This window comes from Lolium rigidum, chromosome 5 (assembly GCF_022539505.1).
Source record: "Lolium rigidum isolate FL_2022 chromosome 5, APGP_CSIRO_Lrig_0.1, whole genome shotgun sequence".
In the NCBI taxonomy this organism is placed as follows: Eukaryota; Viridiplantae; Streptophyta; class Magnoliopsida; order Poales; family Poaceae; genus Lolium; species Lolium rigidum.
Window position 1 is genome coordinate 73,337,778 of NC_061512.1, and position 27,966 is coordinate 73,365,743.

The window sequence follows — 27,966 nt, forward strand, 5'->3', positions numbered from 1 at the left end:
TGTCTTGGTGGCTTTGTTGCCGGTGTGGCGTGTTGTAGCCTCTTGTGGCCTTGTACTTGAGAGCCTCCGTGTTGTGGAGTTGCCTCAAGCTTGATACTTGGGGTTTTGCCCAAGCTTGTACGGGTTCGGTGACCACCCTCAAGGGTCCCTTAGTGGATCGAGACTTTCCCCTTGGTGGAAAGGCTCGAGGAGATACGGTGGCCCTAGTGGCTCATTGGAGTGCCTTGTGCCTCCACACCGCTCCAGACGGAGACGTAGCACCCTTGGGTGTGAACTTCGGGATACATCATCGTCTCTTCGTGCACCGGTTACTTCTCAACCCGAGCTCCTTTACCTATGCGCTTTACCTTGTTATATCTACCTTGCTTGATGTGCTATACCTAGCTTGTTATCACCTTGTTGCTCATCATGCTACCATAGGTTGTTGGTGCTCTTAGGCAAACCCCTTGTTGATAGGCTTTGAGCTAAACTAGTAAACACATGTGTAGTTTTATTCCGCCTAGTTTAGCTCTTAAGTAGAAGTTTTTATACACTGCCTATTCACCCTCCCAGGCGACGTCCTAGTATGTTCAGAAACGTGCACTGGCCAGAGAGCTTCTAGCGGCGTGGGACGAACAGACTTAGTCCACATCGAACTAATTAAAAGGGAAATCTAACTTGTGCAACGGAAAGTAATCCTAGCTAACGTAACGTGACAGGGTTTCACGCTAACAAGCACATACACAGGGTCACAGGGATGACTTCTTTTTGTTGCTGAAGCTGGAAGAATCTCTGACGGGTGCACAGGAATGCTCCAAGTGCAAACGAAAGATGCTGGATTCATATGGTTTGTGGTATTGGTTCCGATGTTGTACCTGGATTCCAAAGGAAAAAAAGCCCACGATGCATGAACAGCTCCAGTTTTGTCGGACATTGCTTGTTTATCTACGAGGATCAACTCCAGGTTGGTGGTTACTTGGGTTCAAGCTGGACATAATACTGGTTGGCAATGTCAGTAAGTAATTAATTTTGGATCAGTATATCCTTGGCAGATACTGTATGTCTGTATCTACCATGTCAGAATTACAGCACTCTGCTTTCGCGACCATGAACACTCTGAATCAACCAAGGTCCAGTGGTACACCTGTTCCTCGATCAACCAACTCACATGATGCAAACCTCATCTAACGATCGCATCTTCCACACAGAGCAGCGCGACGAGGGTGCAGCATTCTGTAAATGATCACTCACCAGGTGATGACTCCATCCTCTGCGTTATCAGACGCACCGCGGCATTAGCAGCCGAGAACGCCCCATGGAAGCTCTCCTGGTACGAAAGCTCCTGCAAATCTCCAACCATCTTCATCAGGATCTCTCCCACATCGGATTGCTTCGCCGTCAAGGACTCCTGGTACGACCTTGCGGCAGTGTTGCTGATGTCCACATTGGCTGGCTCCGGGCAGTACTCGTCATCCAGCCACTTGTGTAGTGTCTCCCTCAGCCATTCGGATTCCTGTTAAGAGAAGAAAAATGGAAGTGAACCGTCCATATTAATGGTTCAACTACCATGCTGATCGATAAAAAAACATGCAGATGTAAAATTAGGGGGGTAAAAAATGGCTAAGGGAGTATATGTTTGTTCCTTATTCATGTAGTTTGAATAAGGGAGCATATGTTTGTTCCTTATTCATGTAAAAACTTACACTGTAGATTTGAATAAAGGAGTATATGTTTGTTTCTTTAAGTCCAAAGCCTTATTCATTGGAACGGAGGTAGTAGTACTTATGCATAGCACCACTAAACCTTACACAGCAACTGAGCTTTGGACTTACACTGTAGATTTTTTTTTCATTTCAGGAAAAAAGGTCATCTGTGGTTTATGATCACCGCATGTACAATACAGTTCATATTTAAAGTCAAAGCATTAGAAGGTTGCATACACATAACTACATAACCATCTTGAATTGCTTGCAGGTCCCTGATTGCTTGGCTACTGCAACATTTCCTACTTGAGTTCAGTCCAATCTACAAATGGACGCATAAAACAAACTGCAGCTTCTGTTCCTGACAAATGTGTTTACACCTTCGATATGCTTGTTCAACCCTAGATTCGGGAGCCAAGAACTACCTAATTGCTGGGCCACGCAATCAATCAACAGGGAGTTGCTGCTAGCCTGCTACATGGTAATAAGAGGGGGAAATGAGCTCAGAGAAGTGAAATAATGGGGCCAGACCTGCGCTGCTCCTGCAGGCGTGAGCCAAGAATCGGGCACCCTCAGCTCCTGAACGCGGTTCTCCTGGTCACCGCCGGCCGCGGCGCGAGGAGGAGGGGACAGGGGCGACCGTTGAGACGAGACATGGACGGAGGCGACGGCCGAGAACGGAGAGACGGGGTTGATGCAGGAAGGGAAGAAAGCTCGCACCCTTGAAGGGAAGGAAGAAGAGAGGCCATTGTGGATGAGAGGAGCAGAGGATGAGGTAGAAGATGACATTTTTCTGTTATTCTTTTAGGAGAGGTGCGATGGGGGTGTTTGGAGCAGGATTTTCCGATTTTCCCAACTCAGAACCGTCACCTTTTCATTTCAAACAATTTGTTGTTACGTGGACAACTTTTCAGCTTACTTAGCCGACAGACTAGAGACTACGATAAGCTTTTCCAACCAGCGTTTGGCTAACCAATTTTTTCCAATTCACGATATAAATTAGAGAGAAGTTCAATTTACCCTCTAAATTTGTCTTAAAGTTTAGATTATAATCCTTAACTTTACTTTGGTTCAATCTTCAACCCTGAATTCTATAAACCGTTTGGAATTGAACCTTCTACCCTTTTTGATAAGTTTTGAACCGGGTTTTCTCCCTATATATTGTGCCAACTCATCAACATACAACATACACAGTACATGTACTTCCTCTCTCTCTCCATATCGCATGATCACCTCATGCCTCATCATGATCGTCTTCCTCCCTGAAACGAGGCCATGGCGACCACAGAGGGGTGCCTCCATCGGACAATAACACCCGACGTCTGCTCTCTACACATCACATGTTGTGCCCAGCCTTCCGCCAGCATGGGGCAACCACCACGCAGCGCAGCGAGCCGCGGGGGAGATATTTTTATTCCGGCGGGTGAAGAGTTGAAGATGAAGCATAGATTTGAAGATGAAGAGTTACAGAGATAGAATACATGTACGCACTATTTTACTAATACAATACATTACGTGACAAGAAAACCCGGCTTAAGACAATGCAATGGGTGATTCTGAACAGTTTTTAGAATTTAGGGTTGAAAGTTGAACCAAAGTAAAGTTCAAGGTTGTAAGCTAAACTTTGAGACAAGTTTAGGGGGGTAATTTGGACTTCTCTCTATAAATTACTACAAAATAAGTTCAAGCATAGTTTTGCAACCACAGACTAACCTGTTATCATGATAGCTTTTCGTTTCGTTTTTTTTAAGAGGCCAGCTCATGCATAAAGTTTGCTTGAAGTATATAAATAGAAGTTTAAGTTAAGTTTTAAAATATAACAATCTGTGACATATGAAGAAATAGCAGGGTTCCTTTTTTCATACTCCATTTCTAGATCAAACTTTCCACACGATTTTCAAGATTTCACTGGAAACTATTTGTACTCCGTACGATTTTTTTTCCTTATAAAAAACGCCAGGGGTATGATGCTATAGCTAGATATGGCAGAGCAGACTCAAGGTTGAGTAAGCCAAAAAAAAATTGAGAAAAAGCAGTTTTTTCGTTGTAATATATGCAGTGCATCCTTCGGAGTTCAAGGAGACAACATCCTACATTGACTAGTGAGTGAGAGAGTGATCATCCAGAAAAGTTAGTATTGTGGCTGAGCCAAGAATTTGAGATAAGTGAGGTCAAAGGTGATAAACAATGCAGGTCAAACTATAAGGACATGAGCATCGTTTTTTTGTTATGAAAATGCAAAAGATTTTTGCGTTTCATTTCATTTGAACGCACGAGTTTGGTACAATCCTCCTAGGAGGCGAACTATAATGACATGAGCATCATTGTTTCCTACATTAAAAGCTCAAATGAGTCATATGTGCTAATTTATGGATTCATGGCGAAACCTTAGCACTAGTGTTATATTGACAGCTGTATGTATAACTTCGCAGAAATGCAAATGAACACAAAATGCAGTGACTCTCCAATCTTCATAGGTCCATAAGATTCTCTATAATAGTACAACATATCTGAATTCAAACTGGCAGTCCTAACTTGTTTCATGAAGCCTTTGGATAATTAACCCTTGGCAGCAGCAACACACAAAATATTTAGGTAGATGAAAGAAGAACAAATGGGTAATGAACATACAACACATGCTGAATACAAAGCTGGCCATAAAATATTTTCTCTCGCCCCAAATGCGACCGAAAATCAGAAGTCCAGAGATCCGAGCGACACCTTTGAATTATAAAGGGGCCGTTGATTGAATCGAGGTGCTTATGCAGTCTTCTCTGTCACAAGCTTCTCAATAAGGTTCGCTGCATCCTGCACGGTCGCAATGTCCTGAGCGCTTGTTTCATCGACAGTAATGTTGAACTCTTCCTCGAGGCCCATCACAATCTCAACCTGCAAAAACATAATCGGTGTTATTGGGGTGTCTCCTTTTGTGGTCATGTATGAATGTTGCTGCTTGGGGGCCCTGTTGGGGGGCTAGTGCCATTTCTGTTGGATGACTTACCGTATCGAGTGAGTCAGCACCAAGTTCAGAGAATTTCGACTCCGCAGTGACAGGAGTCCCGTCAGGGACTGCCAGCTGCTTCTTGACAATTGAACAAACCTTGTCGACTGTCTCTTTCTTGGCCTGTGCCGATTCCGTGGCCTGCTCAAGAAACAAGTGAACATCATTACTTCAAATTAGTACATCAAGAATGGTTGTCAGAAGAAATGCTGAAACATTTGCCATCTTTATCCGATGAGTTATCTAAGGAAGTTTTTTTTGCTTCACTTATGGTGTGTAGTCTGCAACATGATAGATCATTTGCCATAAAGAAGACTTGCCCATATTTGACGATTTAATTACTGCCAATGCAAACAGTTCTCACCGATTTTTATCTCACACTTGTTTACATATTTTAATAGAGCTCCGCTTGGGTACAGCCCCCTCCCCAAAGTTAAAATGGCAATCTAGTCTTGTCCCATTAATTAGTCCCTAACCATATATGGATATCACGGAAACGTGGTTACCAACTTGTAGTATTGGCAGAACCACTATCAAGGACAGAGAAGAAAACATGTGCCTACCGAACAACAAATCTTGAACCGAAGCTGACTTGGCCTTGAACTGATGGATACAAAGCTCATGTTCTGGCTATGGAAGGAAACGGAGCTCCGGCTAGAAATCACATTAGTCACCTGAAATGGACCAAGAAGTTGTCTACATAAATGAACTTCTCATATAACAGGCCACAGATAAGGACAGTACTAAAGCAAAAAAAAAAGTATGAGCTATATCAAACTAAGCACGCTTAGTTGATCAACCAAATGCAAGTTTGTGCGAATAGCTTGAACCAAGATTGATAAAGGACACGCACTGCACAACCTTTCCTGACTCATAGGCCATAGGTACATACCATTGATGATCAAATATCAGATATGGAAGGTAAACTCATTCTAGAACTAACGGTAAGCACAGTTACATTCTGAATCAGGAAAATAAAATTAATCCTTGAAAGATAAAAGACAAAGCAAGCAAGGCAGTATAATGAAGCCGACTAAGCTGACAGATTCTAAATTTCTTTACACGACCTCTTGTTTTTTTGTTCTCTGTAATGCACGTTCCAGGACAGCACAACATAAATCTTGGTTGGAGTGGTGGTACAACCCCACCACCTAGGTTCAAATCCTCACGGGAGTGAATTTAGACCCCTACAGTTTTTGTTTAAAAATAAGGAATGAGTTACCAGTGTCTTTCAGATGTAAGTGTCCAAGCTTCCTGGTTGGGAACCAACACCAGATTTTCATGTATGACACTCGTGCAATACGAAGGATCACAATACAACCACATGTCAACAAAGTTTCTCAAACACTAGGCCTAACGTGAAATCCCATGATGCAGGACACTTAAGGTCATGCCAGAAGCACATGTCAGTACACTTGTAAAAAGGAAGGTCGGTATTTTCTATTCAGTTCAATGGCGATGTGGACAGCAACGCATTGGTAAAGAATTGATAATCTAATTCAGCAAGATCTGAAGCATCTGATGTGGTTGGGTGGCTTCATAGAGCTTTGCATCTGAACCAGGTGGCATTAGAATATTGACCTTAATTCTTAAAACAAGCCTAGCTGAGCCATCCGGATCCAGTTGCGACGCTAGTTACGTTAATCGCAGCGATTTTGGAATCTTTGCAGTTTGTAGTTAAATAAACAAAATTGTCAACATATGTTTGTCAATATAGTACTAGCAGCTTTCGATGTGTACATAGGGAAAAAATTCCCAGCACCCCAAGGTTAATTATTAGCTCAAAGGTAACATATCCAAATTTTTGCAATGTTTCTTATCATACTTGTACAGTTCAAAATAACATTTTTTTCTCTTACATATGAATATATGGAGTGAACGTATGGACTCATCTTATGATGTGTTCAACATGTAGTAATTATAGAAAAATATCAACAAATTAGTGTGAGAAACTACATACATAAGATTTCCTCTAAGAAGCTCAAGGAGAAACCTCGCCAAGGAAAGCATGTTGACGCTACTCAGTGAACTATTGAATCGAAGCAAGAAAGCATCTATCCATCCAACCAAATCAACTAAGAACACACAAGAAACACAAAGGAACCGCCTAGGAATCTCATGAATCACAAACTAAAATGAGTCAAAATGACCGAATCTGTGACAAGACAGCGGCCAGTCCGAGAACGGCACCTGGCTGGAGAGCCGCCGGCGGACGGCGGAGGGCGAGAAGGAGGCAACGGCGGCGAGGGTATGCGCCATGGGTTAGCCGGTCGAGCTGCTCGGTAGAATTTGGGGGCGGTGGGAAGAGGCCGGCTAGCAGGTGGAGGAGTGCTGCACTGCTCGGGACGTTCTGCTCGGGGGAGCTTGCCACCAACCAATGCTGGCAATTATAGTGCAGACAGGAGATAAAATAGATAAGCTTCGGATAAAGTGTCCAAAAGGCGTCGATCCACTACAATCCAAGAGAAAATTAGAAATGGAATATTCAAGTATATTTTATTTTTCTTGCAAGAAAGACATCACAATCTATATATGTGCAAAACTGGATATACATGTGACATGTCATGCCACATTTGTAGAGTTTGCAAGTTTTGGGGGTTTCTTCAACGGCAAGTGATGGTATTCCTCTAAGCTGTGAACCCCCTACCTTGTATAAAAGGAAATATAGCCTATTGACAGTTTGGCACTGCAACAAACAATGTTCCGCATCTCCTCGACCCTATTAACACTCTTTCCATACAACATCAGCCCTCGAGCCCTAGATTTTTCTTTGGTGACATCTCTTCTCCATCGCTAAACACCAAAAGAGGGTATTTCTTTCATACCGTGGTGCGATGATGAGATTTGGACATGGAAACAAAATTGTACATCTAAACCACAATATACTCGATTTTCCGGCTCATCCAAGAAATTCAAATTAGATAGCCCTTGATCTGGCGTTGTGAATAAGAGATCCAACCTACGATATCCTTGATTCAAAGGTATATTAACAAGATGCAAATCACTTTCTTCTTGATCTAACATGCATCATGACATCTATGAGTCCTTTTTGATGGTGCGCCATGCCTCGAAGCGCTTGATCCAATAGTATAACGAGACCCAATGCATGAAATGTTCGATCAGTGGAACACCAATGAGATCTACGCCATGGTGCTCTTTAAACATCGATGCATTTTTCAGATCCAATGAACTAAATGATCCATGCCATGGGGCTCGTCATTCAGAAATATGTATGTGGGATCTAAGGCACAAATTGTACGGTCCGAGGGCACATCAATTGGACCCCAATTATGATGGTAATGATTGGTGATGCATTTGGGAGACCCAAGGCACACCATGTTCATCTGGTGGAATGTCTAAAAGATCCAAGCCACAGAGCCCCTGTTTCGACGACAAAGTGATATCTAATACATGAAGTGTTCGATCTAGTGGTACATCATTGCGATCTAAACCATATCGATTTTGATTCAGGACGCCTCTCTGAGATCTAAGCCACAAATAGTTTGATATGATGGCACATCAATGAGATCCCGATCACGACCCTCTTGATTTAGTGATACATTTGGGAGATATGGTGTGTGCGAGTGCACGAGCTAGTTTCGAAATAAGAGTATTGAACCACGGTGGAGCTATTTGGTAAAAAAAATTATTCCTCTTGATACATTCACTTAGATGTATCTACAAGTTACTCTTGACCCAAAGAAAGGTGTGATAAAAGAGGTCATGGGTGTTGAGCTATGAACAAAGCAATATTAAATTAGTAAGTAGAGAAAGGAAATAGAGTGAGGGCCTGTTTGGTTTCCAGCCACACTTTGCCAAGCCTAATTTTGGCAAATGTGGCAGCCACAAAAGTGTGGCTAGGATTTTGGAAGCCACAAAGTGTGGCAAAGTTGAAAAAAAATTCACTCTATGACAAGTGGGCCATATCGATAGTGAAGTGTGGCAACTCTAAAGTGTGGCAAGAACTAAACACATGCCAAATTGCCAAACTTTGGCTTGGCAAAGTGTGGCTGGAAACCAAACAGGCCCTGAGTGACGTGAAGTACTTGAAACTACAATAAGGGTAAATAGTTCCCCGAGAATTGCGGGTTCACCACTAGCATAGTTAAAACATGATTAGGATATATGATGTCTTTGTAGCATGTGTGTACGGGCGGAGTCCCACATAAAGGTGCACTTAGTTGCGCTTAGATGCACCCCGCATAACCACCACTAGTCCTCCTAAAGCAAGCAGCCGAAGTACACTAGTAATTAAGGATCTCCCCATGGTTATGGATATCCACTCTTGGATCCCCGTGATCACTCGTTAATACATAGTTGATGGAGGCGGTGGGTGATGTCATGTACGCCCACGTACCACCGACTACATACAAAAATGGTTTTCCCAAATGTCCCAAAGGGTAAACTACTATGTGATTGACATTCACACAACATCATTGAAGAAGATCAGCGCACACATAATATAAATGAAGACAACACTATATTTGTTCCAATTCATGATATTTCTATGGTTTCTCCATCATCTCCCTAAGAACAAATAAAACTACTCTCACAGATGGAGGCAAGCAACATCATCATAGTGGTATGGATGGAGTATGAAGGACAAAACAAGTACTCATGCAAATCAACCTATTGATAGGGGGTGGCCCGATCTTCTCAGTAAGCAACGGTGGTGATGATGATCACGGGGTGATTGCAGCGGAGGTAACTTGGATGAAGTGGATGATAACTTGTATGACGCAACGAGATCTCTTGATTGGTCCCTGTCGCCAATGCAACGACTCTCAACCCCGCAAGATATTCGCAACTCCACACACTTGCGCACGTAGCCGCCGACCACGAAGCGGTAAGTTGCAACCGTCTAATTCCCAATGGAACAGACAGATCACACAAGACTTTTCAGATCTACACAATATCAAGCAATATGGTGTAGGGGATTCAATAGTTTTGCAGAGCAAACAACTAAGAACTAGGGTTTATCTTAAACGTGGTCTAAAGAAGCTAGGGGGCGTCCTGGGCACTTATATAGGCGTCCGGGACGACTTCTGGTCGAAAAGATACAAGAATAACTGACCCAAAATAGATCTGGTCGAGACAGACTCGGACACGGCCGGTCTGGGGGCCGGTCGACCGGGCCTGGGACCGGGCTGGCCGGTTCAAACCGGGCCAGGGACCGGGTTCCAACCGGGCGGGCGAAGTGTCGCGCAGTAACCCTCCCGGTTGGCATCAGCGTGGCGCCCGGTTGGCGCCGGGGTGGATCCGGCCTGCCGCCCGGTCGGACCGGGCCAGGGACCGGGCGCGCCGGCGTGGTGGCCGGTCTGACCGGATGCTGGGCCGGCATGTACTTCATCTTCTCCTCTCGCGCATGCCTCCCGCTCCTCCCTCGCGCGTCCATGAGATATCTTCATGTCTAGCTCCTTGTCTAGCTCCACGTCCATCTTCACGTCCAGCTGCTCTTCTCCTTCTCGTGCGATGCTTGTCTCATCTTCATACCTGATGATACATAAGTAATAGGACTTAGGTAGTATAAAGTTCTGATCAATCAAAGTATCGTTTAGAAACAAGTTCACATGTTGTTTAAGTAGCTTCACACGAGCTCTTGTAATAGGTCCAATCCGAACTTCATTGGACTTGAGCTTCACAGCAGGTTCATCTTCATTTGGTAATGACGGAGGTGGTAGTTTGGTAGGGATGTCCTCATCATCTCCCCCCCTTCAAAAGGCGTCGACCTCGACGCTCCAAGGTCTTCTCCGTCATATGGTGTCAAATCTGCAACATTGAAAGAATTACTGACACCAAACTCATCAAGTGGAAGATCTATCGAGTATGCATTGTCATTGATCTTGGCAAGCACTTTGTAAGGACCAGCACCACGAGGAAGCAACTTAGACTTCCATAGCTTCGGGAACCTATCCTTGCGAAAATGTACCCAGACCATATCACCAGGCTTGAACAACATCTCCTTACGCTTCTTGTTCATCCTTGCAGCATTGCTCTTGCCTTTCTTCTCTATCAACTCTTTAGTCTTCACATGGATCTTTCGCACAAAATCTGCCCTCTTGGATGCCTCCATATTAACTCTCTCATGTATGGGCAAAGGAAACAAGTCAAGTGGAGTAATGGGTTTGAAACCATACACCACCTCAAAAGGACACAGCTCCGTGGTAGAATATACCGCCCTGTTGTAAGCAAACTCCACATGCGGCAAACACTCTTCCCACTCCTTCAGGTTCTTCTTGATCATGGATCTCAACAGTTGTGATAATGTTCTATTCACCACTTCAGTTTCACCATCAGTTTGGGGATGACAAGTAGTACTGAACAGTAGCTTCATCCCCAGCTTTCTCCACAGCGTCTTCCAGAAGTAGCTCATAAACTTCATGTCACGATCAGAAACAATAGTCTTCGGGACTCCATGTAATCGCACAACCTCCCTGAAAAACAGGTTAGCAATATGCGACGCATCGTCGCTTTTGTGATGTGCAATAAAATGTGACATTTTAGAAAATCTGTCCACTACCACAAATATAGAATCATGGCCTCTTTTAGTACGCGGCATACCCAACACAAAATCCATACTAATATCCTCCCAAGGTGTAGTAGATGTCGGTAAAGGAGTATACAAACCGTGAGGCTTCAGCTTGGACTTGGACTTGTTGCAAGTAATGCACCTCTTCACATACCTGTCCACATCCCGCCTCATCTTTGGCCAATAAAAGTGGTCAGCTAGCATGAGTAGCGTCTTCTCACGCTCAAAGTGACCCATCAAACCTCCAGCATGTGATTCCTGCAATAAGAGCAAACGCACAGACGATTTTGGAACACATAGTTTGTTAGCCCTAAACAAGAACCCATCATGTATGTGATATTTTTCCAATGCTTTACCAATAGCACACAAGCGATATGGTTCAGCAAAATCATGATCAGTAGCATATAAATCACATAGTACTTCTAATCCAGGAATTTTAACATCAAGTTGAGTTAAGAACATATTCTTCCTAGATAGAGCATCAGCAACAATATTATCTTTTCCCTTCTTATGCTTAATAATGTATGGAAAAGACTCAATGAACTCAACCCACTTAGCAAGACGCTTATGCAAAGTAGATTGAGCTTTCAGGTATTTTAAAGCTTCATGATCAGAATGTATGATAAATTCTTTTGGCCACAAGTAATGTTGCCAAACCTCAAGAACTCTAATTAAAGCATACAATTCTTTATCATATATAGGATAGTTCAACTTAGCACCAGATAGTTTCTCAGAAAAATATGCAATGGGACGACCCTCTTGCATCAACACACCACCAATTCCAATACCACTAGCATCACATTCAATCTCAAATTGCTTATTGAAATCAGGAAGTGCAAGCAACGGTGCAGAAGTTAACAATCTCTTCAGTTCATCAAAAGCATGATCTTGGGCTGCGCCTGACAAGGTATTAACTTATCAATGCCTACAAGTTGTAGACTAGGGTTTTAGTCGGAAGTAGAGGGCAAGTAGATCTCGAAGGTTTCAGCCGATAAGTACTCGACGATATGAAAACTACGGTTTGTGAGACAATGATTCGATCCTTTCTTTGTCCCTCGACTCCCCCTTATATAGGAGGCGGAGCCGAGGGATTCTTGATACACAAGTTACAGAGTCCGGGAGGGTTTCTAACCCATCCCGCAAGATTACAAATAATGCTTCCTATTACAACTCTAGCTTTCCTTAATAACAATTTGGGCTTCCGACTCTCCTTATCCTTCGGGTCGTGGGCCTTCGATGAACTCCGGGTACCATCTTCGGCAGGCCCATTGGGGATGCCTATGTCGATAGCCCCGAGATTTTGCTTGAATCGCAGAGTCGGGGAAAATCTCCAACTTTATATTCGTTCAATAACTCGGAACTTTATCACATATCTTTGGATATGAAATTATATATTGTACAGGGATAACAATAGTTGGGGCTAGTTCATCTGACGGATCAGGTACTAGTTAACTGCTCTAGTGGCAATCCGCAAAAACCTACTTCAAGATCACGTCCCTAGACATGATCTCGGGATACTGGTGTAAACTTCGACGAGTGCCGCTTAAGGTCTTACCATTCTGTCGAGTCCCAGTCATATTTTATCGGGTACCTAACGCGTCCGTTAGGATTTTTTTTCGTATCTGTTGATACGGAAAAAAGTAGCAAACCGACGTCAGAGACGGCGCCACGCCGCTCAGAATGGATCGGGGGTCTTACCTTCGCGAATTTTGCGGCATTCAGAGATTATTCGCAACTTTGGCGCTCTGAGAATATATTGTCGAGTGCTTTTCAGTTCTGCTGGAATAGCACATTTTATTGAGTCAACGGATGACTTATTTTGCCTTCCCGATGGGAGTATATGCAGAGTTATTTGTATAACTCAAAATATACTCACTTCTTCTTTCTTTCTTTTTCCTCTCTCTCTCTTCTCTTTTTTTTTATAATTTCATCGGGCACGCGAACAGCGTTCCCGATGGGAGTAGCCCCCGAGGCAACAGCCAAGGACTAGTGCTTGGTTGTAGGCTCAACACTCTAATGCCTCATGTCGCTATATTCTCATTCTTTCTCGAATTTTTATATCTATCGGGTGCGCGAACAGCGCTCCCGATGGGAGTAGCCCCCGAGGCTATGAACAAATGCTTGCATTTGGTCATAGGCTCTCGCCATTTCTATTTTGCCATACTCGAATTTTTTTTTCCAAAGTAGCCCCCGAGCATTTGAGCAAAAACTTGTATTTGATCAAAGGCTCTCAAAATAAGCAATAATCTTCTGTTGTCGCCGTTCTTGTAAAGCTTCAGAGCCGAGATTTCTTTTACCAAGGTGACCTCATTGCTGACGATAGCCACGACCAATGTATCGGGAAAACGCGAGAAGCTGCTCTCTCTCGCCTTGCGGGCCCGAAACCTCATCAATTTGACACGTCGTGCAAGTGGGGGACACACGTCCTCCACTTTTCCGGCGCACGCATCGTAGCTCCTGTTTTTTCTTGTCACCACGAAATTACTTTTTACCCCTTGTCCACGTGTACACCATCTATCCCGCAATCTCCTCATCCAACGGTGCGTCGTTTCACCACACCTCTATTTAAGGTCATCGTCTTCCTTCGCCAATACTTTCGCTCGCATCGCGCCTCTGTTCTTCCTCTGCAAAAATCCTCCACTGCGCCCATTGCCTCCTACGCTCAACCACACTCGCACCTTTCTCGTCCACGCTCATTGATGCCACCTCGCGCGCGCCTGACCAGGCACAACACTCCAGAATCCAAGATGACCACTGAAGATCTGGAGTGGGAAAGATCCAAGATCTCCAACCAGGATACGAACCTGCTGAAGAAGCTGGGGTTCACCAAGAAAGAAAACGCGCTGCGCTTCCCCAAGGAGGAGAGCTATCCATCGCCTCCAATGGAGTACCGGGTCAGTTTCATTGACCATCTCATCCGTGGCCTTTCTCCCCCTATCCACGAGTTTCTTCGAGATCTTCTTTTTGTCTATGGGCTTCAGCTGCATCAGTGACGCCCAATTCCATCCTCCACGTGTCGATTTTTATCACACTGTGTGAGTGCTTCCTCGGAGTCCAACCTATTTGGGCTCTGTGGAAGCGTATCTTCTACCTCCGCCGTAATGGCTCCCACGGCGTCGCCTATAACATTGGCGGCGTTGTCATCTGTGTTCGTTCTGACGTCGAATATTTCGACGTCAAATTCCCCGACTCTGTCCAAGGTTGGCGGAAGAAATGGCTGTATGTGCACGAAGAAGGCTCCGATTCAGTGGAGTATAATATCGCCCCTTTCGACGGAGGAGCCAACATCCTTCGCCGCCGTTCCTGGGATGCTGAAGCTACCAAAGATAATAAATTGGCGACAGAAGCGCTGATGACTCGCATTCACCAGCTCCAAAACACCCGTGGCAAAGAACTGTCAGGTATTCAGATCACAGCCTATTTCCTTAGGATTAGAGTGCAGCCTCTCCAAGCTCGCCAAAATCCGCTTTGGATGTATGCCGGTGAAGAAGACGTCGACAGGCTCTCCAAGGACCTTCCTGTGAAGGATTTGGAGAAACTAATCCGAAAGATCTCATCGCTGAACAAGAAAGATACTATTCCATCCACTTATCGCATTACGCCATTTAGTGGCGCCAATCCCCTTCCCGAGGTAATTTTCCCTTTTGACTACTATATTGTCTTCTTGAATTTTTAGTATTTGTCGATTACTATCTTGCTAGCTTCTCTTGCATAACCGTTTGTCGACCTTCTTTGTTTTTCATAGAATCACCCTGTTCTGACTTCTCTTCCTCCCCTTCCTGAGGGTGGAGAAGTCGAAGATCGTACCATTGTCGATGATGACAACCAGGGTACTTCTCGCCCTGAAAGTGAAGTCGCGGGTTCTCCAAAATCCGCGGCTTCCTCTGAAAAAGAAGCCGAATCTGAGGCCACTGCCTCGACGCACTCCCTTCCTTCCACTGTTTCTCCAAGGAATAAGCGGAAGAGGAATGAAGTCGCCGATTCCGGCTCCTCTAAAGCCGAAGAAGTTGGTCCGTCCGAAGGGAAGACAGCTTTCGACCCTTACTTAGATGCCCTTGTCAGCTCGTAAGTCCTTATCACTCTTTGTTGTTTGTACGCGATATGCTTGTCTGCGCTGTTTCTTATATTGTCGACATTTTATTGTAGTGGCGACGAGGAAGAAAATCCACCTATTGACGCGGCTGCTCGAACGAGTACGTCGCGTACTTTAGTTGTTTCGGATGTTCAACCTGATGTGGAGGAAACCTCACCTCCTCAACAGAACGTCGAGCATCCAACTCCGCCTGCAAGCCCCCATGTCCCTTCGCCGAAGAGGGCAAGGGTTGAACCAACCAAGGAGCTTGCCTTACTACCTAGTAGTTCCACGACTCTTTCCTTGGATGATGTAAGTTATTCACTTCTTCTCTTCTATTCCGAATTTTCCAATGTTGCCGACGTTTTTTGTTTTGTTTTTTGCTTCCCTTTTCTTTTTGCTGTCGAACTTTTTACTGTATTGATGCTTTCTTTCTCTATCTTTTTTTGTCAGCCTTTGATGAAGGAATTCATCCGTTTCGGTACCCAATTCCTCGGGTATCGTGATCATGCCAAAAAAGCCGAAGGTATTATTTTGTCGTCACGGCAAATGACCTTTTTCTTAACTTTCTTGTCATGATTTTGATTGCTGCTGATTATTTTGTCAGAAAATCTTGTGGAAGCCAACAAGCGTGCTGACGCACTTGCTCGTAATCTGGAGCAAAGTGAAAAAGCTCGTAAGAAGGCTGAAGCAGATGCCAAGAAAGCTAAGGCAGAGGCTGCCACTGTCGAAGATCTTCGGAAAAGACTTCATGCGGCGGAAACTGCTTTGAGCGATAAGATGACCGAGCAAGCTGCTCGCGAAAAAGAAATCCTCAGTCGCTTGCAATCGCAGAGTCGACGTTTTATCAGTGAGTACTCAAATCCTTGTGCATTTCTTTGAGTTGCTTCTAGCGCACTTATTAATGAGCTTCCTTTTGCTTGTTTACAGGGAGAACGCACCAAGAATATGAACTGGAAAATCCTGAAGGTGATGAGCTTATCGACGCGCTTTCTCTCCTTGAAATACATGGAGATGAAGCACGTGATGGCCTTGCTGACGCCGAAGCAGGTTTGTCGAAGCTTTTACCCTATTTCTTCCCGAAGAAAGAAGAGCCCAACACTTTCAGTGCTCTCGCCAAATGCTTCAATGTGACGGAAGATCTTGGGCTCAAACTTCGCCAAGAAGGCCTAAAGATTAGCGTTGAAGGAACAATCGCTCTGATTGTTGACAGCCAGCAAAACGTCGACTAGGCTAAAGTTGGTGACATAAAAGAGCAGGAGACGAAGAAATGGCAGTCTTTAATTAAAGTTGCCAAGCCACCCTCAAAGCCGATCCTTGCCTTTCTCGGTTGCGAACCCACTCCTGCACCAAGCTCATCCAAGCCGGAGGTCAAGTAGACCACCCTGTCTTTCTTACTTTTTTTGTTTTTCTTTCTTCCTTTTGATGCTGTCGCCAAAGTAGATTTTGGCGATACTTACCCCACTAGCTCGTTAGAGCGTCCTCCATTGTAATGCCCTGTAAATATTCTGAAAATCAATGGAATTCTGTTTTGCTTGATGATTGATGTCGAACCTTTTTGTTTTCAATTGATATTTGATAACTACACTTCAACTCCTCGTCCCTCCGATGTTTTTCATGCTTCCTCTCGCTCGAAGAAAACACCTATTGATAGTGAATTTGGTGAAGATTCCTCGAGTAAGGGTTCAGCACAGGTTTTGGAGGAACTTCGTCAACAACTTCAGTATGCGAATAAACAAACACTTGTGATGATGGAACAATCTCGGAAGGCATCCGAAAAAGAGAAAGTTGCGCTGCAGCAGGCGCAGGAAGCCATAGCTGCCAAGGAGGCCTCTGTATGTAGTTCTTTGATAAAACCAGCTTCTCTGAGTCGATCAATTTCTGAAAGCATAGCTTTGCGGTTAGGTTCCGAAAAACGTCGCAAAGGTTGTTTGATTGGTCTCGCTATTGGATCCAAGTTTAGGTGGTGCTCGGCAAGTTCCCTGGGTACTCCTGGCATGTCAGCCTGGACACCATGCGAAGATTTTCCAGTGCTCACGGAGGAACTCGACGAGCGCGCTTTCCTATGCGAGGTCCATATCTGTCGCGATGGACGTCGTTTTCTTCGGATCTGTCGGGTGAATCTGCACCTCCTTGGAGTCTTTAGTAGTGTTGAAAGTTGGTTCCACTGAGTGGCCTTCCTGCGTCTGGCAATACATCATAATCAGTTGTAAGCCTTGACGCCATATATTCTGCTTGCATCCCGAAAGTTTCTGACAGTTGGTGAAAATCCTTGTCGCATTTATCAGCTAACGCGAAACTGCCTTTGACTGTAATTGGTCCTTTGGGTCCAGGTAACCTCCACAACAGGTACGTGTAATGTGGTACCGCCATAAACCTGGCATATGTTGGTCGTCCCAACAAGGCGTGATATTGCGACGGAAAATCCACGACTTCAAACTCCAGCTTCTCTATCCTGTAATTTTCTCGGGTCCCAAACTGAACGTCGAGATTGATCTTTCCCAATGGATAATTCGGCTTCTCTGGTGTAATCCCATGGAAACGTGTGTCCGTGGGTTTTAAATTTGCCAGGGATATGTTCATCTTCCTTAATGTATCCGCATACATAAGGTTTAAACTGCTGCCTCCATCTATAAATACTCGAGATACATCGAATCCCGCGATCACCGCTGGTAGAATAAGTGCTGGCTCGTCTCGGTCGAGGAACTTGTCTGCGGGTGATCCGCAATTGTGAAACCAATATCTTGTCCCGACCAATTTAGGTACTCTTTCGTCGGTGGAGGCATCTTCTCTGCCATGAACACTTGTCGTGAGATTACTTTCTGCTGCCTGTAGAAGGCCTAGCTTTCTGAATCATCAAAACCGCGACATTGGAGTTAGGGTCAACATATGGAGGTGGCTGTGGTGCTGCCGCTATTCTGAGTTGGTGTCGATTTTCGTCCGTAATCGCAGGAGGAGGTGGTAGATGGATCTCACTCCTGGGCCCTTGGGGGTTTCTATTTGTTGCTTGAGCATTAGCGAACCCTGCAACCCTCAACATTGCTTGGAAATTGCGGCAGTCCTTCTGCAGATGTCCTGATTGCCTCTTCCCATTATTGTCGAGATAAAAATGCATCTGACATGGCCCGTTCATCATATCTTCGGGAGATACAAAAGGTCTTTGAAACCTTGATCCACTATTTTGCCTGTTATTCCGAGAGTCATCTCTATTGTCGCCTTGCTACTCATTAATCCTTTGATAATCATCTCTATTGTTACCTCCATTGTTTCCTGATGACGCGTAAAGCACACGCCCGTTGGGAACCCCAAGTGGAAGGTGTGATGTGTACAGCAGCAAGTTTCCCTCAGTAAGAAACCAAGGTTTATCGAACCAGTAGGAGCCAAGATGCACGTTGAAGGTTGATGGCGGCGGAGTGTAGTGCGGCGCAACACCGTGGATTCGGCGCCAACGTGGAACCTGCACAACACAATCACAGTACTTTGTCCCCAACGTAACGGTGAGGTTTTCAATCTCACCGAGCTTGCTGTAAACAAAGGATTAGATGTATAGTGTGGATGATGATGATTGTTTGCGAAGAACAAGTAAAGAACAATTGCAGCGAGTTTGTATTTCAGATGTAAAGAATAGGACCGGGGTCCACAGTCCACTAGCGGTGTCTCTCCCATAAGATAGCGGATGTTGGGTGAACAAATTACGAGTTGGGCAATTGACAAATAAAGAAGGCATAACAATGCACATACATATATCATGATGAGTACTATGAGATTTAATCGGTGGCATTACGACAAAGTACATAGACCGCTATCCAAGCATGCATCTATGCCTAAAAAGTCCACCTTCAGATTATCATCCGAACCCCTTCCAGGTATTAAGTTGTAAACAACGGACAATTGCATTAAGTATGGTGCGTAATGTAATCAACACAAATATCCTTAGACAAAGCATCGATGTTTTATCCCTAGTAGCAACAAGCACATCCACAACCTTAGAACTTTCTCGTCACCGTCCCGCATTTAATGGAGGCATGAACCCACTATCGAGCATAAATACTCCCTCTTGGAGTCACGAGTATCAACTTGGCCGAGCCTCTACTAGCAACGGAGAGCATGCAAGAACATAAATAACATATATGATAGATTGATAATCAACTTGACATAGTATTCAATATTCATCGGATCCCAACAAACACAACATGAAGGATTACAAATAGATGATCTTGATCATGATAGGCAGCTCACAAGATCTAACATGATAGCACAATGAGGAGAAGACAACCATCTAGCTACTCGCTATGGACCCATAGTCCGAGGGTGAACTACTCACACATCGATCCGGAGGCGATCATGGCGATGAAGAGACCTCCGGGAGATGATTCCCCTCCCGACAGGGTGCCGGAGGCGATCTCCTGAATCCCCCGAGATGGGATTGGCGGCGGCGGCGGCGTCTCTGGAAGGTTTTCCGTATCGTGGCTCTCGGTACTGGGGCTTTCGCGATGGAGGCTTTAAGTAGGCGGAAGGGCAGGTCAAGAGGCGCCACGGGGACCCACACAACAGGGCCGCGCGGCCAGGGCCCAGGCCGCGCCGCCCTGGCGTGTCGTCGCCTTGTGGCCCCACTTCGTGATCCTTTCGGTCTTCTGGAAGCTTCGTGCAAAAATAGGACCATGGGCGTTGATTTCGTCCAATTCCGAGAATATTTCCTTACTAGGATTTCAGAAACCAAAAACAGCAGACAACAGCAACTGGCTCTTCGGCATCTCGTCAATAGGTTAGTGCCGGAAAATGCATAATAATGACATATAATGTGTATAAAACATGTGAGTATCATCATAAAAGTAGCATGGAACATAAGAAATTATAGATACGTTTGAGACGTATCATTTCCCCGAAAACCAGCTGATATTTGGCCAGGGGCATCATAGCTCGAAAATTGTCGAGGAAATCATCGTCTATTTTGAAAATTTCGACTACGGTCCTCCTCTGGTGACCTGTGTCGTTTATTATGTACATCATCTTCACCATCTGCCCATCTGTTTGCTATTTCCATTAATGCTGATATTGTCCTTGGGTTGGTTCTTCCCAAGTCCTCCACAAAATCTCCTCGTCGAACTCTTGCTACGAACGCATCTATCGCTCTCTCGTCAGATATATTTTCTGCCGAGTTTTTAATGATGTTCCACCTTTGGATGTACTTCCTCATTGATTCATCATGCTTTTGTCGACATGATCTCAACTCCTCTAGTGTCGCAGGCTTTTTGCGGGTTGATCGGAAGTTCTTGACAAACACGTCCTCAAAACTGTCCCGGCTATCGATGGAGCCTCGGGGGAAGCTTCTTTATCCACGATCTTGCGGCTCCACTCGGATGTACTTGGATGCTCTGCATGGCTGTTGCTCCGGTTCCTCGTATCAACTTCACCGTCTCGAGATAATCAACTAGCCAATCCTCCGGATCTTGCGAGGCCGTCGAATTTTTGAAGTTATCGGGTAGTTTAAACCCCGAAGGAACTCGAGTTTTTCGGACCCTCCTTGTAAAGCACGGCAACCCACACATATCCTCGTCATCTAACTCTGGGGAGTGTCGATGTTCCCTTCTATTTGGTCATGCTCTGTCCACTCGTGCTTGCGCTGATGTGTCTCGTGCTCCACTTGTTCTCTCGGGACCTGGCGCTACTGCAGTGGGTCGTGGACTATTTTGCCTTGCTGAACCTTCGGGAGGCGTTGTTATAAATGCCGTTTCCATGGCCCCGACTCCTGCCATGGCCATATTGTACAATGCTTCTCGTGGATCTCCGGGAGGTGGCTTGGATGCAAGGATGAATGCTTGCGTCGCCATGTACCCAGCTTCTGGTGTCTTAGGAATAATGTTCCCCCTCGTGTCGATTGACATAAAATACATGTCGAGGTTTTGAACTAGGTTTTCTCTCTCTGCTTCAGGTATATTTTGCAGGCGAGATCTTGCTCTCCTTCGAGCTTCCCTGTGACTATCTCCCGAAGTTCCTGAATGTTGACTTAGCTCCGCTCTTCGCCTGCTTGATGCAGAGGCTGCTTCTTGCCTTCTATCCAACTCGATTTTCTGTTTCTCGAGCTCCCTCCTGATACGGGCAAGCCTATATTGGTATGCTTGTGACTCTTCAGGTGTTGCCGCAATAGTCATTGGTTCTGTGCCATCGATAGCTCTTGCGACTCGATCCCACACGGCCCGCGGAAATTGTACCATCTCTCGTGTTCCTGCCCCGATATATTTTGTTCCCAAACCTCGTGCAAGATCTGCGGGATCGACATACGGATTTCCCGCATCATCGAAAGCCTCTGACGTTGCTGGTTCTGCCCGGCTTGGTTCTCCAATTGCGTAGATCTGATGATATTATGGATGCTGGACTTTGTCGGTTTTGGTGACACCATCATAGAGATTGGTGAAGACCTTTCCAACGGTGATGGATTTGTCGATGAAGTTGAGGCTGTCGGTGTCGCTCGAGTCATCGCTTATATAGGAGTCCGCAGATGACTCGAAGGACATGTCGCTGAAGATCTTGACGAGTTTTTCGCTCGCCCTGGTGCTGAAGCGTGGCGATGAAATCTCCTCGTCGCCTGACTCGATTGATGATGCTGAACTTGAAAAATCGGGATCGACCGCTGATAATCCCGACGAGATCGGAATTTCGAGACGATACGCTCCTTCTTTCTCGACGCGGAAGTGAAACTTTCCAAACGTCATCTCCATGGGCTCCTCCAGATACGCATATGCATCCAAACGGGAGGGCGGGTGAGGAATAAAATCAACGAGACCAGTTTCGATCTGTTTACCTCTGTCCACTGCGTTGCTTCCAGTTTATGAAGTCGACGATCTTGAACGTGCCATCGAGATCAGCTCCTTGTCACCTCTAATTCCCACAGACGGCGCCAATTGACAAGGTATTAACTTATCAATGCCTACAAGTTGTAGACTAGGGTTTTAGTCGGAAGTAGAGGGCAAGTAGATCTCCAAGGTTTCAGCCGAAAAGTACTCGACGATATGAAAACTAGGGTTTGTGAGACAATGATTCGATCCTTTCTTTGTCCCTCGACTCCCCCTTATATAGGAGGCGGAGCCGAGGGATTCTTGATACACAAGTTTACAGAGTCCGGGAGGGTTTCTAACCTGTCCCGCAAGATTACAAATAATGCTTCCTATTACAACTCTAGCTTTCCTTAATAACAATTTGAGCTTCCGACTCTCCTTATCCTTCGGGTCGTGGGCCTTCAGTAAACCCCGGGTACCATCTTCGGCAGGCCCATTGGGGATGCCTATGTCAGCGCCCCACTCAAATATTACACCCTTTTTAGTTAAGTCATTCAAAGGTGCAGCAATTGTACTAAAGTTAGGCACAAATCTTCTATAAAACCCAGCTAGACCATGAAAACTTCTAACTTGATTCACATTCATAGGAGTAGGCCAATTTTGCATAGCTTCAATTTTAGACACATCTACTTCTACTCCATGCTGAGAGACAACATAACCCAAAAATATGACCTTATCTTTGCAAAATGTGCACTTCTCAAGATTACCATAGAGTTTATTATCACGCAACACTTGCAAAACATGTCGAATATGTATAGTATGATCAGATTCATTGCGGTTGTAGATTAATATGTCATCAAAGTACACAACCACAAACTTGCCAATAAATTCACGCAAAACATGGTTCATCAGTCTCATGAAAGTGCTAGGTGCATTAGTCAAACCAAAAGGCATTACTAACCACTCATATAAACCAAATTTTGTTTTAAAGGCTGTTTTCCATTCATCCCCTTCTTTCATCCTAATTTGATGATAACCACTACGCAAATCAATTTTAGAGAAAATAGCAGCACCACTCAATTCATCTAGCATATCCTCTAAACGGGGAATAGGGTGACGATATCGAATAGTAATGTTGTTTATAGCTCTACAATCTACGCACATACTCCATGTACCATCTTTCTTAGGAACTAGAATAACAGAAACATCACAAGGACTAAGGCTTATGCGGATATAACCTTTGTCGAGTAGCGCTTGTACTTGCTTCTGTATCTCCTTCGTTTTTTCGGGGTTCGTTCTATATGGTGCCCGATTGGGTAGAGAAGCTCCGGGGATCAAGTCGATTTGATGCTCAATACCTCGCAATGGTGGAAGTCCTCGGGTACCTCATCCGGAAACACGTCGCCAAATTCCTGCAAAACATTAGAAACACCAAGAGGAAGAGGGGTCATGTCGTTAGAAAACAAAACCGTACCCCCGTACAAGAGCACAAGAGGCATGGCCGTAGGATCCTCGCTAAATTCTCTCATGTCTTCTTTGGTGGCTAATGAGACTAAGGAATTCACTCTCTCACTTTTCGTTATATCACTCACGACATTACAATTCTCTCGCCTATCTAAAGAAGCATCCTCCAAGTTTACTTCAACTTTCTGACGAGATTCATTGACAATTTGTTGCGGTGACATAGGCTGTAAGTTGATTTTCTTGCCCTTGAACTCCAAGTGATATGTATTGGCACGGCCATTGTGTTGCACAGAACGGTCATAGAGCCAAGGCCGACCCAATAATAGGTGACACACCGTCATAGGAACCACATCAAAATCAATGCAATCCTTATACGGTCCAATAGCAAATTCAACACGCACCATGTGGTTTACCTTCATCTCACCATTATCGCTCAACCACTGAATATAGTATGGATACGGGTGCGGTAGATACTTCAACTTCAGCTTGGTACACAACTCCTTGCTTGCTGCTGGCGTGCAGTTGACACACGTCCGTTGGGAACCCCAAGAGGAAGGTGTTGATGCGTACAGCAGCGAGTTTTCCCTTAGTTTGAAACCAAGGTTATCGAACCAGTAGGAGTCAAGGAACACGTGAAGGTTGTTGGTGACGGAGTGTAGTGCGGCGCAACACCAGGGATTCCGGCGCCAACGTGGAACCTGCACAACACAATCAAAGTACTTTGCCCCAATGTAACAGTGAGGTTGTCAATCTCACCGGCTTGCCGTAAACAAAGGATTATATGTATAGTGTGGATGATGATGTTTGTTTGCGAAGAACAGTAAAGAACAATTGCAGTAGATTGTATTTCAGATGTAAAGAATGGACCGGGGTCCACAGTTCACTAGTGGTGTCTCTCCCATAAGATAAATAGCATGTTGGGTGAACAAATTACAGTTGGGCAATTGACAAATAAACAAGGCATAACAATGCACATACATATATCATGATGAGTACTATGAGATTTAATCAGGGCATTACGACAAAGTACATAGACCGCTATCCAACATGCATCTATGCCTAAAAAGTCCACTTTCAGGTTATCATCCGAACCCCTTCCAGTATTAAGTTGCAAACAACAGACAATTGCATTAAGTATGGTGCGTAATGTAATCAACACACAATATCCTTAGACAAAGCATCGATGTTTTATCCCTAGTGGCAACAACACATCCACAACCTTAGAACTTTCCGTCACTCGTCCCGCATTCAATGGAGGCATGAACCCACTATCGAGCATAAATACTCCCTCTTGGAGTTACAAGTATCAACTTGGCCAGAACCTCTACTAGCAACGGAGAGCATGCAAGAACATAAACAACATATATGATAGATTGATAATCAACTTGACATAGTATTAAATAGGGATTTCTATTTTCGTGCCCTCCGGTCCTTAGTTGTACTCAGTTTTCCCCAGCTCCTTAGTTTTTCCTCAGTTTTCCCCAAGCCCTTGTTTGAAACCCGCAGAAGCAGCTCGACGAGCAGTGATTCCCGCTTAGTTGACTCAGTTCCGTCACGTGTGGGGCCGCGTCTTGTGGGGCCGAGTCGTGTGGGCCCGCGTCGCGTGGGGCTGGTAGAAAGGGACCGCGTGGGACAGGACGAGAAGTGTTTGGTTGCACGTGAGCAGAGCTGGGTTCTCGTCTCTCTCGGCCCCAAATTGGCATCCCTATTAAGTGCACCTTTTTCCCCTCTTTCTCTCTCGTCCTTTTCACCAAATTAGTATAAAATCTAGAGAAGCTTGCATTTCTGACTTTCTTCAATTATTTGTGCCTTTTGGCCCTCGTTGTTTGCCCAATATGGCAGCAAATCTAGTACTCCCTCCGGTTCATATGTATGTAGTTAAATCTAGAAGCAAATCTCCAGGATAATGTACGATAAATTCACAAGTCATAGTAAATCAAGAAAACTAAGTACGGCCAACAAAATATAGTAGACTAGGGATAGATAATCCCTAGATAATATGGATAGATAATAGGCTGCATACACAGCAGCCTAACATAGTAACGAGGTTCTTCACAAGCACCATCATACTAACATAACAACAAGGGATCCCTAGCTAACAACAAAGGGATCCCAACAACAAACTAGGAGGCAAAGCAGCAGCAAGCAAGACACGTCCGAGGACTCCGCCTACCCCATCCGGCTCTCCCTCCACTTGTTGCTCTTGCTCCCTTGGGAGCCTTGGGCTTGAGCGGAGGCATGCGCCCGGCGGAGATCTCCACCCGCCGCAAGCCGCGGAGGTGCATGCCGAGCGCCCCGTGCTTGGCGCGGAAGGAGTGGACGTTCACCGTCGTGCCGACCTTGGGGAAGGTGTTGCCGATGTTCTCAGCATGCGTGACGAGGCAGCTTGAAGTCCGTGGCGCCGAGTCTCCCGGTGCGTAAGGGGCACCCGTACACCTCCTTGGCGAAGTAGGAGATGTATCGGCCGACCCGCAGCCTCCGCAAAGACTCGGCGAGTCTTGACGTCCTCCTCGCTCTTCGTCGCTGCTGACGTCGCTGCCGTACATCCGATCCATATCAAACGTAAACTAGTGAATGAGTTGCAACGATGACTAACGTACATGATAACAAAGTTAAGAAAACAGAGTCAGCCTCACGCTTAGAGTGGACATATTCTACTGTGGAAGGTGTAAGCGAACTAAAGCTCATGCACAACAGATTTGTACACAGCAATGGTTCGCCGAACCCTCCCCGTAAAAATTTGTGCCCAACCATTCATCATAGGCAAAGAAATGATTCTAGATCTCGAACTAGATCTAAACTTGAACACATTCGAGATTATTTGCAAAATTAAACGGTAGATATCTTTTGATTAGTGCATAAAATAACCGATTGAGATCCCATGATTACTTGCATAAATTAACCGATTGAGATCCAATATTACTTGCATAAATTAACCGAACAGCCGAACCCCAAATCAAGAAGTGATCAAAACAAAATGGAATAAAATCGGCGCAAATATTAGCCCAATACTCATCCATCTACAGATCCATCTACACCAGCGAAAATAGGGTTCAAAAAGGAATGGGGAACAAAAAAGGAAGCAAACCGTAGTTACCTCGTTCCATGGGTCCTCCAGGGGGTGTCGTAGGGGTTCGGGGGCGGGACGTACGGCACGGGGTCGTAGGGGTCCCATCCCGCCGGATCCGATCGCCACCGGCGGCAGCAGCCTCCGATGCACCGGCGGCGGCGGCGCGTCGTCCGTCGAGGGGACGGGGCCGAAGATGGAGGCGGTCGCGCTCGAGCCAACCTCGACGATGGGATTGGCATTCTCCTTGTCCATCTCTCCGACGGAGGAAGAGGAATAGGAAGAGGGAGAGGGAGAGGGTTTTTGCTTTGGAGAAGATGATGGGACGTGGGAGAGAGTTGGCGATGCGTGAGCGAGTGAGAGTGACAGAGCAAGTGCGAGGAGGCGTCTATAAAGGCGAGGGGTGGTTAATGCGACCACGCGTCCCTACGCGTGCACATGTGCACGTCTCGCACGTCTTGGACTTCGCAACGCGACACGCGTCCACGATTGCACGTCTCGACTTCTCCACCGCGACCCGCGTCTACGCGGTCAACAATTGCACGTGTCCTCGAGGTCTAACCCCGGAAATTTAGATATACTCGTGTATACCTCGAGTCTTATACTAGCATTTTTTGTGTGCTCAATTTTCCCCTCGAGTGCTAATACTGGCTAGTGCAATATACTCAGTTTTACCCTCAAGTGGCTGGTCAACAGAGAGTCAACAGGGATTAACTAGTTAAATGAGTCATTTAATGTGCAAAAAAATCCTAAAAAGAGTGGCACTTACTCATGGAGTCTTTACCACAAATTGACACTTCTCAAATCATAGATAAATCATAGATAAATCAAGTTTTACCACAAATTGCCACTTCTCAAATCACCTAGTAGCTATGAAGGTGCATGGTTTTCCACAATAAGCCCTTTCCAAAACAAGCCTTCCCCAAATCATACTTTGTCTAAATGAGGCCACAATTCTCACACCGATGTATATTGGTATTGCAAATAGTTTGAGGTAGGCCAAGATGGGTTTCATTGTACAAAACACGCATTTTCCATTTTTTAAATCTCATATTTGAATCCCTTAGTCTATTTACTACTCAAGTGCCCTTGGTTTCTTGATAGTACTCAGTTTTGCCCTCTCTCTTCACAAATTCTCGCAGACGTGCATCATCGCCTCCGATTGGTCTAGCCCATGTCACGCGGATCGTGCCCACCGACCGTTGATCGTATGATATAGGGAACTGAGCGGGATAACCCTCTCTCTCTCGTTGGCGGTTAATTAGCTTCCACCCTCTAAGTATGTCTGAAGGGCGGTTTTCGTATTATTTTTCATGCGCTAAAAATTATAAACTGTTTTAGGCGTTATTTTTCACGCAAAAAATGATAAATCATC

The 27,966-nt window shown here is 45.2% G+C and overlaps 2 protein-coding genes across 2 annotated transcripts; both read right to left on the bottom strand.

Moving 5' to 3' along the window:
• Nucleotides 1–1,122: 1,122 nt before the first annotated feature.
• On the bottom strand, nt 1,123–2,516 carry LOC124653347. The gene is made up of 2 exons (XM_047192412.1): nt 2,214–2,516; nt 1,123–1,492 (listed from the first exon to the last, which is right to left on the bottom strand). The coding sequence occupies exons 1-2, from the start codon at nt 2,469–2,471 to the stop codon at nt 1,223–1,225; spliced, it is 528 nt and encodes a 175-aa protein (XP_047048368.1). The 5' UTR covers nt 2,472–2,516; the 3' UTR covers nt 1,123–1,222.
• Nucleotides 2,517–4,134: 1,618 nt separating this feature from the next.
• LOC124651453 (acyl carrier protein 1, chloroplastic) lies at nt 4,135–7,041 on the bottom strand. Its single transcript, XM_047190543.1, has 4 exons — nt 6,874–7,041; nt 5,247–5,357; nt 4,684–4,824; nt 4,135–4,571 (listed from the first exon to the last, which is right to left on the bottom strand). Exons 1-4 carry the CDS (start codon nt 6,940–6,942, stop codon nt 4,443–4,445), a joined length of 450 nt encoding a protein of 149 aa, XP_047046499.1. The 5' UTR covers nt 6,943–7,041; the 3' UTR covers nt 4,135–4,442.
• Nucleotides 7,042–27,966: the final 20,925 nt, after the last annotated feature.